The sequence below is a fragment of the Terrapene carolina genome, unplaced genomic scaffold, assembly GCF_002925995.2.
Source record: "Terrapene carolina triunguis isolate 2854851 unplaced genomic scaffold, T_m_triunguis-2.0 Scaffold24, whole genome shotgun sequence".
Taxonomy (NCBI): Eukaryota; Metazoa; Chordata; order Testudines; family Emydidae; genus Terrapene; species Terrapene triunguis.
The window spans coordinates 393,337-410,345 of record NW_020664375.1 but is presented as its reverse complement, the minus strand read 5'-3'; the positions used below and the strand labels follow the sequence as shown (position 1 = coordinate 410,345).

The following is a 17,009-nucleotide window of genomic DNA, read 5'->3' as shown; positions in this document are numbered from 1 at the left end:
GTCTCCCCCAAATTTTTCAAAACTGAATCCCACTTATGGAAAATGCAACTAATCACAATCTCACCACATCCAGCTGCCCAAAGTGAGCAGTCAACTCACAGCACATTGTGTAGATCTTCATAATAGGATACTTTCTCTCAGGTTTGTAGTTAACCATACTGACATTTAAAGGATCATCACTAGCATATGGGTTAGCACCTATTGAAATGATTGGGGTGGTTCACGCCTCAGAGCTATTAGTTCAGGCTCTGTGCAAATTCAGGATGATATTGCTGCATCAGTTCCATTTGAGTCATGTCTTGTAGGTTTTCTTCACAACCATAACAGCTGGAGACATACTTCTCTTTTAATGAAATCTGAGATACTGGAGAACAATTGAAGGCTCTATCTGCACCTTCCCTGGCTAACCTTTCATGCCACCCCAAGGGGGGATGTTCCAGAGTGTGTCTTAAAATGTCTAAGTGAGTTTCCCAACAGAAAGTTCTTCTCTGAGGGCCTCTGTTCATTGCCATGTAGGGGTGTCAAGCTCAGGAAACTTACCAATTTGATTTCTGTCAGAGTTGCACTCTAGCGACATCGACATCTGAGTCAATTTAAGGGAGGGCATTACCTGAAAGCCTATGTTGTTACTCCTCCTTCACAGTGAAAAGCATAGGAACACGCTGCCACAGTGGGTTTGCTTAGTAAGCCAGCTGAATCCTCTTCATTTTACTCAATTTACTTTTATTTTACTTCAGTTTAATTTAGCCAAATTCATTTCCAAAAAGCTCTCCTCAAGCTGCAAGCCCAAAATGGGGGTTAAGAGATGCACCACTTGACCAGCAATGTAGCCCCAGTCCAGCGCACACAGTGGATGTTTGATGTGCCTAGGGGAGGCTTATATGTCCTTGTGATGCTCACTTTGTTGGGTGTTCACCCCTACAGCATCAGCCACTGGGGCTACAGGCCTGTCTTTTCGTGGCTATGTCTACACAGAAAAAGCTGTATGCCACCTAGCCTACCTGCATCAGCTTGAATCCAGCTAGCACAAGTAACAAGAGCAGCGAAGGCAGCACAACGCAGGTGTAATGGTCCTCACTTGGGGTCTGGTTGGGGAGCATGGCCTAGTGGTCTTTGCCACAACCCCCGACTGCCAAAGGGGTTGAGGGGAGGGGAGCCCAGGCTCCGACCCAGGGCCCTTTGGGCTACCAGTCGTTTGACAACCAAGGCTGCTTGAGGCTGTCCTCCTCCCTCTCCTCCAGGGTCAGCTCAGTCCAAGGCCTTCCCCTGGTGGGGAAAGCCAAACCAAAAGAAGTAAGAGGGAGTTACCAACATCCAAGGTCACAGGATACTTCCCTCTCTGGTTGTCTCTGGGGTGAGTCCTCCCTTCCCACAGGGAGGGCCCCTTTGGGCAGTTATGTTAGAGCCTTTAGGCTTCCCTCGGCTCGGCTCTGCTGGAGCTGTGGGCTGCAGGTCTGCTCCCCTCCAGCTCTGAGCAAATGAACTGAGCAAACTGCACCCTCTGCTGAATTGATTCCTACAGTATATAGTAATGAACTGACTAGTGTGTATGTGCCCCTTTGGTCTCTAATGGAATCAGAACCACTCGACTATGTATCATTAGGGTGACCAGACATCCTGTTTTTAAAGGGACAGTCCCATATTTAAGCCCCCCTGCAGGTGTCCCAACTTTTTCTTAAAAATGGGCAAATTGTCCCGTATTTTCTGTCTCCCCCACCAACAGTACTGGCCAGATCCCTGCTTGCCAGCCGCTCACCCACCAGTGGTGAATGGGGGGTCCCGTGACCGATGATAGGGCTGGTGGCGGGGCAAAGATGCAGCATGCTGGGTTGGCTGCTCGTCCTGCTGGTCCGTCAGCACAGCCCCTGCTGTGTGCCGGCTCTCAGCCAACAGAGCCCTGCCCTGTTTCTGGCCGGCACTGGCTGTGCACTGTGAGCTGCGGTGGTTGGTGAGTGTGGGCGGGCAGCGACCGGTTATGTGTCACCTCTGCTGCCCAGTACTGGGCGGGTGGGCGGCGCTGCTGGAGCCCCCTCCCCCCCGGTCCCAGTGTGGTCCCAGCACTGAGAGGATGGGTGGCACGGCGTGGTGTGGTCTTGCGCACCATGGTGCCCAGCCTGCCTGCCCCAGCCTCTCAGCCACTGAAGGGAGCAGCAGGCAGGAGGGGGCCTGGTGGAGCATGGGCAGGGCCACACTAGGCTGTTTGGGGACTTTCACATTTTTGAAAAATTCCAACTCGTCTAAGAGCTGGTTTAAAAAAAAAAAGAGAGAGAGAGAAATTTGGGAAAAGGTTTCAAAACATTTTATGCAAAGTTTTCATTGACATTTCAAAAATTCACAACCAACCTACAGTTGTCACAAACTTCTGTTTACTACCAAGAGGAATTAACTTGTATGCACACCACACGTCACTGCTAGATGAAACCTAGCAAACTCCTACCATAAAGCAACATTCACTTAGGATCCCCTCACCTCTGCTTTTTGCCACAGAGAGTATGACTTGCTTCGTTGGCCAAAATTCTGTCCAGGGGGATGACAGAGTGGGGCGAGGAAGAATAGTGAGCCCATACTTCTTAGCCATCTTTCTTCTCCCATACCCAACCCTGTGGCCATCCTCTGTGTGAACCACATCACTATTCTCCAGCCAGCCCTCAGGAATTTTCCTGTTTCCTCTACAGTCTCAAACCCAGATTGAGGTTGGGTTACAAGGTGGCCAGGGTGCAGCTAGGGAAATTGTACTAACAAGGGAACGTTGAGGTCCCAGAATATAGTAGGAAGGTGCTAGTTCTCTGTGCATGTGCCCCGAGATCAGCAAGAAAATCCAATAGATTTAGGGGCAGCTGTATAGTGGTTATACAATAGATTTGGAAGTTTACAACACTAGTTCTACCACAACATACATAAACCGCTGCTTATGATACTGCTGGATCCATTCATTAAACTACAGCTTTAGAAAACTTAAGAGACATGAATCGATACAAAAGCTACAGAACTTAAAGCATCTAGAAAAAGCACTACGATTGCAATGCTGCACTGTTTAATTCACATCGTCTCCAAGGGTTTCATGAGCGCAAAGCAATATTATACAGTTCAGTGGAGCCAACCTATGCAGTTTTATTAAGGAATCATTCATTGCTTTGATCCTATATGAAAGACAGCTATATATTTGTAGACCAGAATATTCTGCTGGTGAGGAATATTTTCTCTTGGCAGGAACCCAAGCATCAAAATGTAGGTTTTTGCAGCTGTGGTGAGTAATCTGTCAGCAGGGAAACCATGACAGCCTAGAGGGGGAGGGGAAAAAACCCAGTCATATTGGAAACAGACACTGCAAACAAAATAAACGGGGAAAAATATTTTTGAGTTCCAAGGCTTTGTGCTGAAAACAATTTTTCCCAGCAGAAACTGCATGCTTAGATTTATTTTCTAGAATTTCCAATGGCGAAACATCAAATAGTTTAAAAATTAGTGTTCTGTTTGTATTCAGTAGGTTTCCTCTGTGCACACCATACATGAATGCACAGTAGTGGAGGAGTTCAGAAAAAACAATGCTAGAACCAATATCAATACTGGACCAAATCCTGAAGTCTTAACTGAATTCTGTCTGCAGTTACTCCTGATCTGTGCTTGTGTATATGGGAGCAAAATTTGACCCTCAATGAAGACATGAGCAAAATTTCCATTGACATCAATAGGAGTTTTACTTGAGTAAAGACCTCAAGATTTGACCCAGTTTAACCGCAGTTGTTGTTGCCCCATAAAATAGAAAACCCTGGCTGTACTGTGTGTCATGCAACTTCCTTGTGCTTCATACTTTCTGACAATCTTTAGGTACATCAACCGTAGAATGAGAGTATTGGAAAGTGACAATCAGAGAGAAGTAAGATTGTATCTAATCGGATTTGTTTTTCTCTACGTGTTTGTATACACAGACGCTGCACTTCTGTTCTTTATCTATTTTTGTCCAGGTATTACTCTAGTTTATATTGCCACTGTTTTACAGTAATATTTGATTGGAAAGGTGTGCTTAGAACAAATGCAAGTTCCTCTGAGAGTGCTGGTGACTCCATTTCTGTTTTCTCACTTGGGGGAGGTCGATGTTTGTCAGCATGACTGTTCTAAAACCTACAGTAAATAGTAGTTGTGAAAAATATGACACTGGTAGGAATATTGAGGATGGAGTTACAATTTGTGTTTAATGCTGAATATATTCTTGTAGCTCGCATGGTACACTTAGTGTTATGCAGGGCCACAGCCCAATATGTAAGTAGAGAGCTTATACTTTTACTTCAAAGGCTTCATTTTGCAATCTTTCTTCCAGCAAAATTCCCACTACCTTCCGTGGCAGCTCTGATAGCCATCTCTGATGGCATCTGCTATAAACATTTTTAAAAATTGTAGCCTCTATAGCACCATTCTTGGGATTGGTATTTGGAGTGTTTGAAAGAGGTGTATCTAAGGGATTGTCAACACTCTTGAGGTTATAGCAGCATAGCTACGGTGCCGGTGCCGTAACCCTACAGCGTAGGCACACACTACAGTGACAGAAGGTGTAGTAACTACACCTCCTCAAGCGATGGTAGCTAGGTCAATGGAAGAATGCTTCCACTGACCTACCAGCATCTGCACTGGGAGTTTAGATCAGCGTAGCTGCAGCACTCAGGGGTGTGGATTTTTCACACCCGAGTGCCAAAAGTGCGTCAACCTAAGTTTTACGTGTAGACAAGGCTCAAGCTAATTGCTAGTGTAACTCAATGACTTCCATATAATAAATTGCAGTTAAAAGAGTAGATTTCACTTGATTAAAACAATCTGGGTCAAGCAAGAGTAGATTAAGGTACAAGCAGGAAAGAGTTGATATTTGATGCACTTAAAACCGTGACATATTAGGGTGTGGTTTTGAAACATTTATATTAAGGCATGTGCTTTACTGAGGAGTCATGCTAAATCCAAATCTGGATTGAAGGGTAGAACGATCGTCAAGTACTGCCTAACCCCAAACTCATGGGCGGCAGGTATCGTAGGCAGGGATAGGCTGTGCCTCCCCAAACAGCCTAGCGTGGCCCCGCCCACGCTCCACCCGCAGGCCAGGTCCCCTCTCTGTGGTTCCCAGAGCCCTGGCTGGCCCAGGCTGGCTGGCCCGCCTCCTGTAGGGACTCAGAGTGGCTGGTGCTGCAGCTGTGCCGCTCGGCACACTGGGGCTGGGGGCGCTGCCACCCAGTGCACCAGGACTGGCTGTGCTGCCGCCTGGAGCACTGGGGCTGGGGCCTCGCCCCCCGGCTGCCTGGAGTTGGGGCCAGGGTCCACGGTGCGGGGTGCTCTGAGCTCCTGCAGGGGAGGGGGGCAGAAGGGGAGAGGAGAGGTGGGGCCTTGGGCACAAGGGGAGGGGCTGGGGACTAGCCTCCTCCAATGGCTGGGTCACCAGCCGCCCATGCCCAAACTGTTCTTATTTGCTTTTCATACCATAATTGTCCATTTTCTGTTTTCAGCCTCCTGGAAAGCCAGTGATCGTGGAGAATAAAATACTTCATCATTAACTTCTTCTGGCTTTCTTGGTAAACAGTGTAAAAAGGTCCAGTCAGAGGCTGCATGTTTTCCAGTCTAAAGATAAAAAAGCATGAAAAAGTTGAGTGATGTGATGGTACATTAGCAAGATCTTTAAGTGGTGAGAAACTGGTCTGGGCCAGATTCTGATCTCATTTACACTTGGTGTGAACCCCAAGTAATTCCACTGATGTCAGCAGAGTTAGTCCAGATGGATACCAGTGCAAATAAGATAAGAATCCAGGGTGAAATCCTGGGCCCATTCAAGTAAATGGGAATTTTACCACTGATTTCAGTGGGGCCAGGATTTCACCCCTAGACTTTTGTCTTTGAAAGGAGAGTATGAATTGTGGTGAAGCAGCAGGTCAATCAATAAGTATACTCTGGACAGTAACACCACATGCTAACAAAATATATGGATAATGGCAATAACTGCATATTAAGACATGCATAAAAAGGCCTTGGTCAATTCTTTTGATATGAGTAACTCATAATACGTCAATCTAATAGATGAACAATGGATTATAGCATTTTAAGCAAGTTGAGCCATGTCTTCTACTAGCATTCTGGGGACCTAGAGTTAAAATATGGTCAGTTAGATCACGGATTCTAATAGAGACTAAAATGTCATTTTTTATATTTCAATCGTTAATATTCTGTTTCCATTTTCTCTAGCAGTGGTTGCTCTGATAAATATTTCAGCTAAATGGGTTTTTAAAAATATTTATTTAAAGCTTTGCCCATTTACAGATACATGCAAATCTGCCCAAAATGGTGCCCTGGCCGTGCTCTCTATGAATTGCAATATGAGCATTATTGCGACTTAGCTTGAGAAACATTCAAAAGATCTTCTCTTGCAGTGTGGATATAATAAGGTGGGGTGGGCTGGGAGGAACAAAAAGTTAAATACAGAGTCCTTGAGAAGGGGAGAAGCAAAGCCTTCCCTCTGTTTGTGCCCCAGATTTGTGTGTCCAGTAAGGGCCCATCCAGAAAGGCCAGACTGAAGGAGAAAATTTGGCAGGGGAAGCCTCAGGTAACTCAGACAGCAATTGTGTTGGTTAGGGGGCTTTGCGTTGGTGTGGAGGGTACACTAATACCCGTGACCCTTCCTCATAAGAGCTATCAAATGAATGCTTTGACGATGTTGATCTTTAAAAATGGAATCTACAGAAGTGGACCAGAACAAATAAACTCAATACTGCCAACCTCAAGAGATCAAAAATCATGAGTCTGACACCTCCCCTGCTGCCCCCAAAAAATCAGGAGATATTTTTAAAAAAAGATTATATTGTGGTTTTTTGGTCTGTCTTTTGATTTTTTGAACAACCCCCTACCCATCCCCAGTGTGTTTGTGCGTGGCAACTAGTGTTGTCCACTCTCCCAGATGTATTGAGTAAGGTGATTCTGGCTTCTGCTGCAGGAACTCTCACTCCTAATCTGCCCACCCTCTGCCCAGCAATTAATCCTGTCCCCTTCCCCTCTCAGTTTTGCCCTCACCCAGGCCCCACCCCATCAGCCTCCACCCCCCTCAGTCCAGCCCACCCCAGCCTCAGCTCTGCTTCTCCTGGTGTTCTTCATTCCTTTCTCACAGACCTGCGGGGGGTAGGGGTGGGGAAGGGGCATCTTCCCTTACCAGGCTGGAGGGGGCAGCTCCAGGGGCTCTTCACCCCCCTCTGCCCCTTCCCAGGCCAGGTACTGTGGGGGGAGGAGTAGAGGCACAGTCCTGTCTGTGTTTCTTATGGGAGGAGGGAGCGGAGCTTCCCTGAGCTGCTGGGCACTTTGCGCTCCCCTTCCCTCCTCCATGAGAACAGCAAATGAAGGGGAAGAGACTCAGCCAGCTTCTGGCAGGGCTGAACTTTACAAGGGGGGTGGAGCTTCTTGCATCATTGCAAGACCAGCTCCAAAGCCCTCTGAAATCCCATCACTCACAAAGCATTCACAAGAGCTGGAAATTGACCTTTACCTGCATTGTGATCTGGTAACCTTGGAAAGCCTTCAATCGCTTTGCCTTCTCCTCTTCTTGTCCCATGCTTATCCATGTGTCCGTAACTAGGACATTGGCTCCACTTGCAGCTTCCAAGGGATCAGTCGTGAAAAACAATTTGGTGCTATACTAAGGTATAGTAAGGCAAGGGAGGTCAAACAACTTCATTCAAAACATAAAGTAAACCATATTTAACATATTGGCTCATACCTCTTTGGAGTACTCTTCAGCTACTTTAACGACGTTGGGGTCCGGTTCAAAGCCCTGTCAAAAAGATAACATTACAATGCACATTTACATTATTATTTTATTGAGCTGGTCGGAAAAATGTTGATGGAACCATTTCCCATGGAAGAATGCTGTTCTGTCGAAATCAAAATGCTCCGCAAAACTGCGTCGATTTTTACTGAAATTTAATTTTGGAGAAAAACTGGAGAAAGGTGTGTTGGAATTCCCTTCGAGAACTCTTTCCACTTGACTTACCAAGAACCCTGTTCTACTCCAGACTTTGTCACTCAGATATTTTTACTTGGCATACAGCAATGCAAAGCTGAGTTGATCAGACGCAAATGCAAGGGTGGGTAGGGCACACCACACACCCAAAATTACCCAGCAAACCACTTCCTTTATATACAGTTACACATTACATTGCATTTACTTGCATTACATGTTTTGGGTTTGGTTTGGTTACGTTGCATATCCTGTCCATATATTGTTATTCTTGTTCCTAGTAAATGTTTCTCTGGGTGTTCTCCCTCTTATCTTAGCTGGCTCAGACATTCTGTCTTTTTAGCCTAATGACCTATTTACTTACCTTATTTAGCACAAATGTTCGGTTTTCAACCTAAATGATCTCTTTAGCTCCCTAATCCTATCCTCCAAGAAATGTTGAGGCCTCCCTCCAGGTGTTAGTTACTCATGCCAGGCCAGGCCTCATCAACAAGGTGTTCCAACAATGTTAAAACATTCCATTCTGACACCTTTGAAACAGATTTATTTCAATTTTTCATTTTGAAACAACTTTGTCTTGATTTTTTATTCTGTATTATACTATATGTTATCAGATTTTTAAGTCAAAATTAAAACAAAACAATTTTGTCTAAATGAAACATTTCAGTCAATGTAAAGTAAGGAGTGCTTTGTAATTTTCCTTTCTAGACAATTTTGAAACTTTCACGTTTCATTCCAATTTTGAATTCTTTTGGGAAGCTCAATGTCCATCCCCTACACAATTCTATTATTTATATTTAAGTAGGTGCTGAAAGGCCCCAGTCAGGATCAGGACCTCATTAAGTAGAGTGCTGCACAAACACATTGTAGAAGGGCAGTTCCTGCCCCAATGAGTCATTTTACATTTTACATTTTAATTATATATATATAAGCAAATCTATGTAAAAAGTCTACCAAACAAAACATGCATATCCATTGAGATTAAGGCAACTATGATACCAAATAGCAAAGGTAAGGAGATTTATATTCCAGCTTGACACCCTCTTCTTCTGAATCTGCTGTGCCTAAGCCAGTGTTTCTGAACTGATTAATCAGAAAGGAAATCAGGGGCATCATGAGATGTTGAAAATTTTATTATAATCTAAAGCAAAGAAAATCTCGCTCCTCCAGTCCCCACACACCCTTACCCTTCAAGGGAAGCATTCTCTGTCAGCCTTTCAGGACACACACAAATAAATTATATTGGCTTAGCATTGTTCTGATTGATATACTTTGATGGTAAATATAAAATGGTTTGGTGTTTGTTTGTTTACTTTGAATAAGTGGTTGCCAACTTGAAAAGATTGTGAAACACTGGTTTAGGCTATGTGCTATTGTAATCCACACACTGTCTGGGTGTGGTGTTCTGTCCCAGCTAGTGGCACCGAAACCACTTAGAGAGAATTAAATGAGTCTGGTCTACAGCCTTAGTTAAGAGACAGTTGGCTTTTAGCTTATGCTGTAGAGCAGGGGTCGGCAACCTTTCAAAAGTGGTGTGCCGAGCCTTCATTTATTCACTCTGATTTAAGATTTTGCATGCCAGTAATACATTTTAACATTTTTAGAAAGTCCCTTTCTATAAGTCTCTAATATATAACTAAACTATTGTTGTATGTAAAGTAAATAAGGTTTTTAAAATGTTTAAGAAACTTCATTTAAAATTAAATTAAAATGCAGAGTCCCCCGGACTAGTTGCCAGGACCCAGGCAGTGTGAGTGCCACGGAAAATCAGCTCGCGTGCTGCCTTTGGCACTCGTGCCATAGGTTGCCTACCCCTGCTGTAGAGGCTCATGCACTAAGCTCCAAAAGTCCCAGGTTCAATCCCTCTGCCGACGACCGGGGTCCATTGGTTTTACACTACGTCTTCCTGGGAATCTTCTTAAATCAAAATACTCAGACCCAATAGTGAAGCACATAAATGGTGTTCTTTGTTAGACTGTAAGCAACGTGGGGTAGAGAGCTTATCTCTGTCTTTGCATGAAACTGCACTTTAGCCCCTCTAGAAATAAATAATAATTCATCATGTTTTCACTGTGGACTACATTGTGGTGGGTGGTGGCACAATGAGGGGGGAGGAACCTCTTCACGCTTGTGTGGCCTGTGTACAGGCTAGCCAGATTTGCAGCTTCTGGGAGGCATGCAAGTGTCTGAGAATAGAACTTGAGCCTTAGATAGTTTTACTTCCCTTCCTCCAAGTGCAGGACTCTCTTACCTTTGGAGTAGCAACACGCAGATGCATCCCAAATTTAGCAGCACTCATCAGGATGGAATTCAGGACATTGTTTCCATCACCAATCCAGCTTATTGTGAGCCCCTTCAGATAGCCATAGTGTTCCTGACAAGCAAATAACAATACCACAGTTATGATTTTGGAGATTCGGCAAACAAGTGGCAATAGGTGCCAGGAGTGGTGACAACACTAGGCTGAGTCAGTGTAACTTTGCCACCTTCCGTTATGAGCAGCTGTCATGTGTGGAGCATTGCTTTGATCAAACCTGCAGCAGTCACAGGATGGTCACTCCAGAAACAAGCAATAAGACTTTACAAAGCTGAACAGAAAAAAAAGCATCCTACAGCTGAACTTAAATCCAAGAAAAGACAACTGAATGAATGTACCCCCTTGTCTTACACCAGCACTTCTCAAACTCTGGGTTAGGCCCCCAAAGTGGGTCATGACCCCATTTTAATGGGGTCACCAGGGCTGTCATTAGACTTCCTGGGGCCCAGGAGCCCAAAGCCAAAGCAAAGGGCTTCAGCCCTGAGCAGCGGGGCTCAGGCTTTGGCTTCAGCGCTAGGCGATGGGGCTCAGACTACAGGCCTCCCGCCCAGGGCTGAAGCCCGTGGGCTTCGGCTTTGCCCCCCGGGTCGTGTAGTAATTTTTGTTATCAGAAGGAGGTCATGGTGCAATGAAGTTTGAGAACCCCGACTTACACTATAGCAGAGTGTTATTGCTTCACCTTGACTTAAACTTTGATTGTAGTATTTTCATAGCAGAAATATATATATCTATCAAAAGGTAAAGGGCAGGATTTTCAAAAGCTCTTAGGTGATTTACAAAGAGAAGCTGTATTGAAAGCCAAGAAGAATTGTGCTCCTATGACACTTAGATGCTTTGAAAATCCCACTCCAAGTCTATTGGGAGTCAAGTGGGGCGAAATTCCTATTTCTATTTTTAGCTTTGCTAAAACTTTTGATACACGTGCAAACATCAACATTTTAAAACCAGCTATGGGCATTCACTGTTAGGCCTTGTCTGCACTGAGGATTTGCCCCAGTTACGGCCATTGGTGTAGCTGCAGCAGTAAACATTTGTATAGTTAAGGAAAGCCACATTTAGCAGTAGTAGAGGTTTCAAACTAAGGTAAATGCCACAAATACAGAGTCCAGTGGCACCTTAAAGACTAACAGATTTATTTGGGCATAAGCTTTCATGAGTAAAAAACCCACCTCTTCAGATATATGTAATTTTCACTCCATGCATTTGAAGAGGTGCATTTTTTACCCACAAAAGCTTATGCCCAAATAAATCTGTTAGTCTTTAAGGTGCCACTGGACTCCTCATTGTTTTTGTGGATACAGACTAACTCGGCTACCCCCTGATACTTGACACCAGTACAAATAGTGGCTTTGCCTGTTTACACTTGGGGATTGTACCAGGGCAGCTATACCAGTAGCTGGCCATTAATGGCTGAAAATGGGGGCAACTACTCAGTATAGGCAAGACCCAAGAAGGAGCAATTGGAAATGAGCTCCACTTCTCTGCTGATCAGACCAATTGAAGGTCCTTTTCAAAAAAGGGCTTATTTAAAATAAGCATATCTGGATGTACCATAGTAACTACTGGGCAATGGGCTTTTTAAACAAAGATAAAACCAAATATGTTCACTCTTTTCCCTGTGCCCCCAGTATGGCTGAGAGGACTTGAAACATGATCTAGAGCCCTTCATCCCTAGGTCACCAGTTCAGGCCTAGCTTGCTGTTGTATTGTAGTAGCCAAAAGCCCTTGCCACTGAACAATTGTTTCAGTCATTAAAATTAAAAGACTTGGGGTTTGGCACAGTGGATGAGCATCCATTGAGCTAACTAGCATCTATGTAGACAGTCTCAGCAGAGATCATGGGGGCCTGAACAAGAATAGGGCGGGAACTCCCCTTTCTCTCCCAGAGATGGCCCCTCCAAAGCAAATGTTTGTGGACTTGTTCCAGGGTAAAAATAGCATAATTTCTGCCAGTGACCGCAGCTTTGTGTGTCAAAAAATAGCAACATTTGGGATATTTAATGTAATTCATAGAAAAGTACTTGAGAGCCAATCTCTGGTGCCTGACTTCACCCCTGGCCCCATATTGTCCTTTGGGAGGCTTCACAAATCCCCAGTAGTAAGCCCAGCATTGTCAATTTTGTTTGTCCTTGTAGCTGGCAGGCAATTGCATCTCCTCCCAGCACAGCTACAACCATTTCACCAGCTGGAATCATAATGCAAATGACTCCTATGCAGATCACTGGCTGAAAGGATGTTTCTGGCATAGTATTAGGTGTTTACAAAAGAACAGGATAGGACTTGGTGGATACAGAGTATTGGAGAGTAACAGCTGGACAGATTTTCCAGCATCCCCAAAAGCCCCATTGCATCCCATTCTAGTGGTGTCCTTGGAGGAGGCCATGCCAAGCCTATAGTTTCAGGGGTTAATTCTCATCTAGGGTACAGCAGGAGCAGGGTGGAAGTACCAACTGGGAGCTAATTAGTTGCAACTGAGCCTGTTTGGGCTCATTACTTTAAAATAAAAGTTACAAATTGTAGTGTGTGAGGCATTTGCTGGTGGGCCATGGAAAGCTGGCCACTCCTATGGTGCCAGGTCCTTGTTATTTCCAGATGCTAAACTGCATTAAAAGAAGCAAACATATATTAAATACTTTCCTATGTGATGTTCCCATGTAGCCAGTTTGCCAAAGAGATGCTATGGGATGGCAAATAGGAGCAGAGATGGTCCACACAGCCATCTTTATATTAAAATGCAGCCCATGCTAAAACATTGAGAAATGCAGCCTTAAAAGATGGTTGCGAGATACAAGGGGGTTGTGCTGACTGAAACCCAGAGGAAAGGAGCTCCGAGGAAGCTTAGGAGCTACCCTATATGGTTTGTACTTCTTTTTCTATTTTAGAGTTCACTGCTTGTAAAACTGCACAGAAGGAATACAGTGAGAGACTTTTGCTGTAATGGTAACAATCTAGGTTAAACCAGAATCATGACAGCGAAGCCAGAGAGAGTGACATGTTCATACCTGAACCTCAGGTGACTTTTCTCTCCTGTCATTCTGCCCCCAACCCTAGTACACTGCCTTAGGTATTTTATCCAGTTGGCTAAGATTGCGCTACAGTTTCTCTTTACATTTTAGGCATGACAACCAAGTATTTTGGTTTGTAGTAAAACCACAAAAACTGAATGTTCTTAAAGTCTGGAGCCCTTTCCCCCACATGATTGCCTCCCTTTGGCAGTCTGGGAGTGCTCTGAAACGCAACAAAACTTGGCTTCTGCTCTTTATTGAAAGACCCACCTAAATGATTAAAGTTGCCCATACAATCTATTTCTTTTCATGTCAATACTTAGTTTCCTGGTTTCATTCAGTCCTTACCCTGGGCTGCAGCTTATCAGAAAATTTCAGAAAAAAGACAAACTGAATACACACCACTTGTTATTTTGTTAACTTGCTTATTTTAAAGAAGGCCAGACCGCAAGCCTCTCCTTCTGAAAGTGGAAGAGGCTAGTTTAGTTAATTAGGAAGTTTCAGGTCTAACTCATCATCTGATCTTATTTCTAGCCAACCACAAACTGTGACACCAGCTTGAGTTGATACTGTAAATTATTGACAATATTAACCATACAGGATTCAATTATAGCATACATTTGAATAATGAGTCAATATTTTGGCATAATTTAAAATGTAAATCCAGGGGGGTAGCCAGAAAACATATTTGCACAGGAGGCAGCGTGGTTTGGTGGATAATACTTCAGAGTGGGAGTCAGGAGACCTGTCTTCTATTCCTGGCTCTGCCACTGACTTGCTGTGACACCTTGGGCCAGTCACTTCACCTCTGTTTCCCATCTTGTCTATTTAAATTGTAAAGTCTCCAGGGCAGGGACTGTCTTTTACTAAGTGTATGTACCACACTTAGTACAATAGGGACCTGGTTAGGTTGGGATCTCTAGGTGCTACCATAATATAAGCACTCATCATTTGATAGATCCATCAGTGGCTATGAGCCAGGATGGGCAGGGATGGTGTCCCTAGCCTCTGTTTGCCAGAAGCTAGGAATGGGAGACAGGGGTGGATCACTTGATGCTTACCTGTTTTGTTCATTCCCTCTGGGGCACCTGGCACTGGCCACTGTCGGAAGACAGGATACTGGGCTAGATGGACCTTTGGTCTGACCCAGTATGGCTGTTCTTATGTTCTTATGAAGTGAGTGACAAGAATCTCTTAGTTTGGGTTCTGTGGGCCACATAGCTTCTTTTGCCATAAACTAACAGGGACCATATGGCAGCTGTCTTTGATTTGGGCAATAGTGCAACAACTCATACTATTGAAAATACTTAAAGAGGAGCTTCTCATAAAGTCTCCAACAACAAAGGTATAGAAAACTTAAAGGGGGAGAAGGACCATGTTATGTAAGGTTCTGAAAGAAAAAGTCAAAACTAGGAAGATAATAGAGTGAGCAACAAACAAAAATTAAAAAGCAGCATGGTATTTGTATTTCCTGATGTGCCCAGCATTCACTGTCTATGAGGATGGAGCAGTCACTCAACAATGACAGAAATAGACAAGCAGACTCTGAAATCTGTCAGCTGTACTTGATATTGAAATTCCAAGTTTTACTTCTGCTACTCTGTGGACAAAGAGGTCAATGGCATTTATATATCACTGGTCAACTAACCAGCTAGCAAAGGTGAGGATCGCCTTGAGAAAGAGTGAGCATTGTGCCTGACCACCTCTCTCCAAAAAGGATTGAGGTATAGGAAACATTTGACTTCAGACAAGAGAGATAAGAAGCAGTGAGGCATTGACAAACTGATCCACACTCACATGTGAGTCAGCTGACATGGACAGAGAGATCAAGATCTAAATTGTTCACCAGTCAAGCTTCACAGAACACCCCTTAGTAAGCCAGAGCTTATATTTAACAGAGTGTTAAGCATTGGATGAACTATGGAAGTGGCAATCATGGGCCTTAAGCATGAAAGAGAATGGAAAACCTGTGTGTACACTAAAGGCATACAAGCCTATAGTCCTAGAAGGCCAGGTCTCAAGAACACCCAAAATTGGGTCTCAAAACACTTGCAGAAGATCTGGTGGGTCATAACTACACCTAGGAGGATACTCAGCTCACCAACTGGTTGGAAAAGAAGGTCATAGTTGTGGCAAGAAAAAACACTTCATTGCACAATGCCTATTCTAGGTGACAGAATTAAAGCTGAGCATTGGAAAAGGGAAAGCTGTCTCACGGAGTTAATGCGTGAGAACTCCAGGTTAGTCAGGCAATGGCTACAGAATAAGACGACACTGAATCGGAGGCATCTGAACACAGTCTTCATGACTGGAGAACAACTCAGCCTGTCAGAAATGCAGTGCTCTGTACACAGGACAGGAATAGAGAAAGCTCTGAAAGTAAACCAGAAGCATTTTCTGGAGTATGCGTGTGTAAACGAATATAGCAAAAGTGATGCTGTAAAAAAGAAGAACAAATTAATTGGAATTAAAACAGAGAAGAGTAAAATGATGTTAAAGCATGCAGAGATTCGGGGGAAATGGAGCTCCACTGGCACACACAGAAAAAAGAAAAGTCAGTCTTCTGTTGGAGGAATTCTGATGGCATACTGACAAAGGAGAAATTGCAGAAAAATATTTATAAAGCTGAGGTAATAGATGTTATTAAAGAAAAACCTTCCTGAAGTTAGACTTGTTTAGATACACACTTAATTTAACATTTCTCTGTTGCTATTGCATTTTGCGTGTACATCTGTCCAACAAATTTCATATGTACGCAGCCTATCAATTCAGATATCACAAAAATGCCGTTTTAGCTGATTTTAAAAATAACCAGGAGCATGCTAGGTGTGATATCCTACCTCTATTCTTGGAACTGGTGAAATTCGCTGAGTTATTAAAATACTGTTTTTTTGCAACTACAACACAGTACGCAACATGCCAATATGTTCCCTGCTACTGTCTGATGCATGAGAGAACAAAACCAAGGAAATCCCACAGCAGAAGTGCCAGACAGAGAGGAAAAGAGGCTATGTGGGTACACACCACCAATAGTCTGTGGGTGAGATTTTTACCCATGCTCCACCTCTTTTACTCTGGGTAAAAGGGCCAGAGCAGTATAAGGGGAGGAGGCCAAAAGTCCCACGTCTGGCTGGGGGAAGATTCACCTGGCACAGGCAGTGTGGGAGACAGTGGTGAGTCTGCCTTCTGAAGAACCCCTTGCAAACCTTGGCATGGAGGAAGTGGTGGAGAGGTTCGGGGTTGGCAGGGGTGTATCAAGGTGGGTCTACATTTTGTAGGGTTACCATATTTCAGCAAGCAAAAAAGAAGACGGGAGGAGCCCCGCCCTAGCCCCGCCCCCGTCCTGCCCTAGCCCCGCCTCTGCCCCTCCCACTTCCCGGCCCCCTCAGAACCTCCAACCCTCCCCCCCGCTCCTTGTCCCCTGACTGCCCCCTCCTGGGACCCTTGCCCCTAACTGCCCCCCAGGACTCCACCCCCTACCTAAGCCTCCCTGCCTTTTGTCCCCTGACTGCCCCCTCCTGAGACCCTCCCCCCATCCTAACTGGCCCCCTAGGACCCTACCCCCTACCTGTACCCTGACTGCTCCAACCCTTATCCACACCCCCACCCCCAGACAGACCCCTGGGACTCCCACGCCCCATCCAACCACTCCCCACCCCCTGACAGCCCCCCCCAGAACTCCCGACCCATCTAAACCCCTCTGCTCCCTGTC

At 44.7% G+C, this 17,009-nt stretch overlaps 1 protein-coding gene across 1 annotated transcript in view; it reads right to left on the bottom strand.

The window, feature by feature from the left end:
• Window positions 1-3,032: 3,032 nt before the first annotated feature.
• The window catches only part of LOC113406278 (ornithine carbamoyltransferase, mitochondrial-like), a 36,833-nt gene continuing 22,856 nt past the window's right edge, over window positions 3,033-17,009 (bottom strand). Inside the window, exons 6-10 of the mRNA XM_026650063.2 lie at window positions 10,227-10,349; window positions 7,736-7,789; window positions 7,505-7,654; window positions 5,461-5,598; window positions 3,033-3,281 (exon numbers count right to left, since the gene is read on the bottom strand). Coding sequence (XP_026505848.1) covers window positions 3,222-3,281; window positions 5,461-5,598; window positions 7,505-7,654; window positions 7,736-7,789; window positions 10,227-10,349 — 525 coding nt within the window. The 3' untranslated portion in view covers window positions 3,033-3,221. The remainder of the gene's footprint in view (window positions 3,282-5,460; window positions 5,599-7,504; window positions 7,655-7,735; window positions 7,790-10,226; window positions 10,350-17,009) is intronic.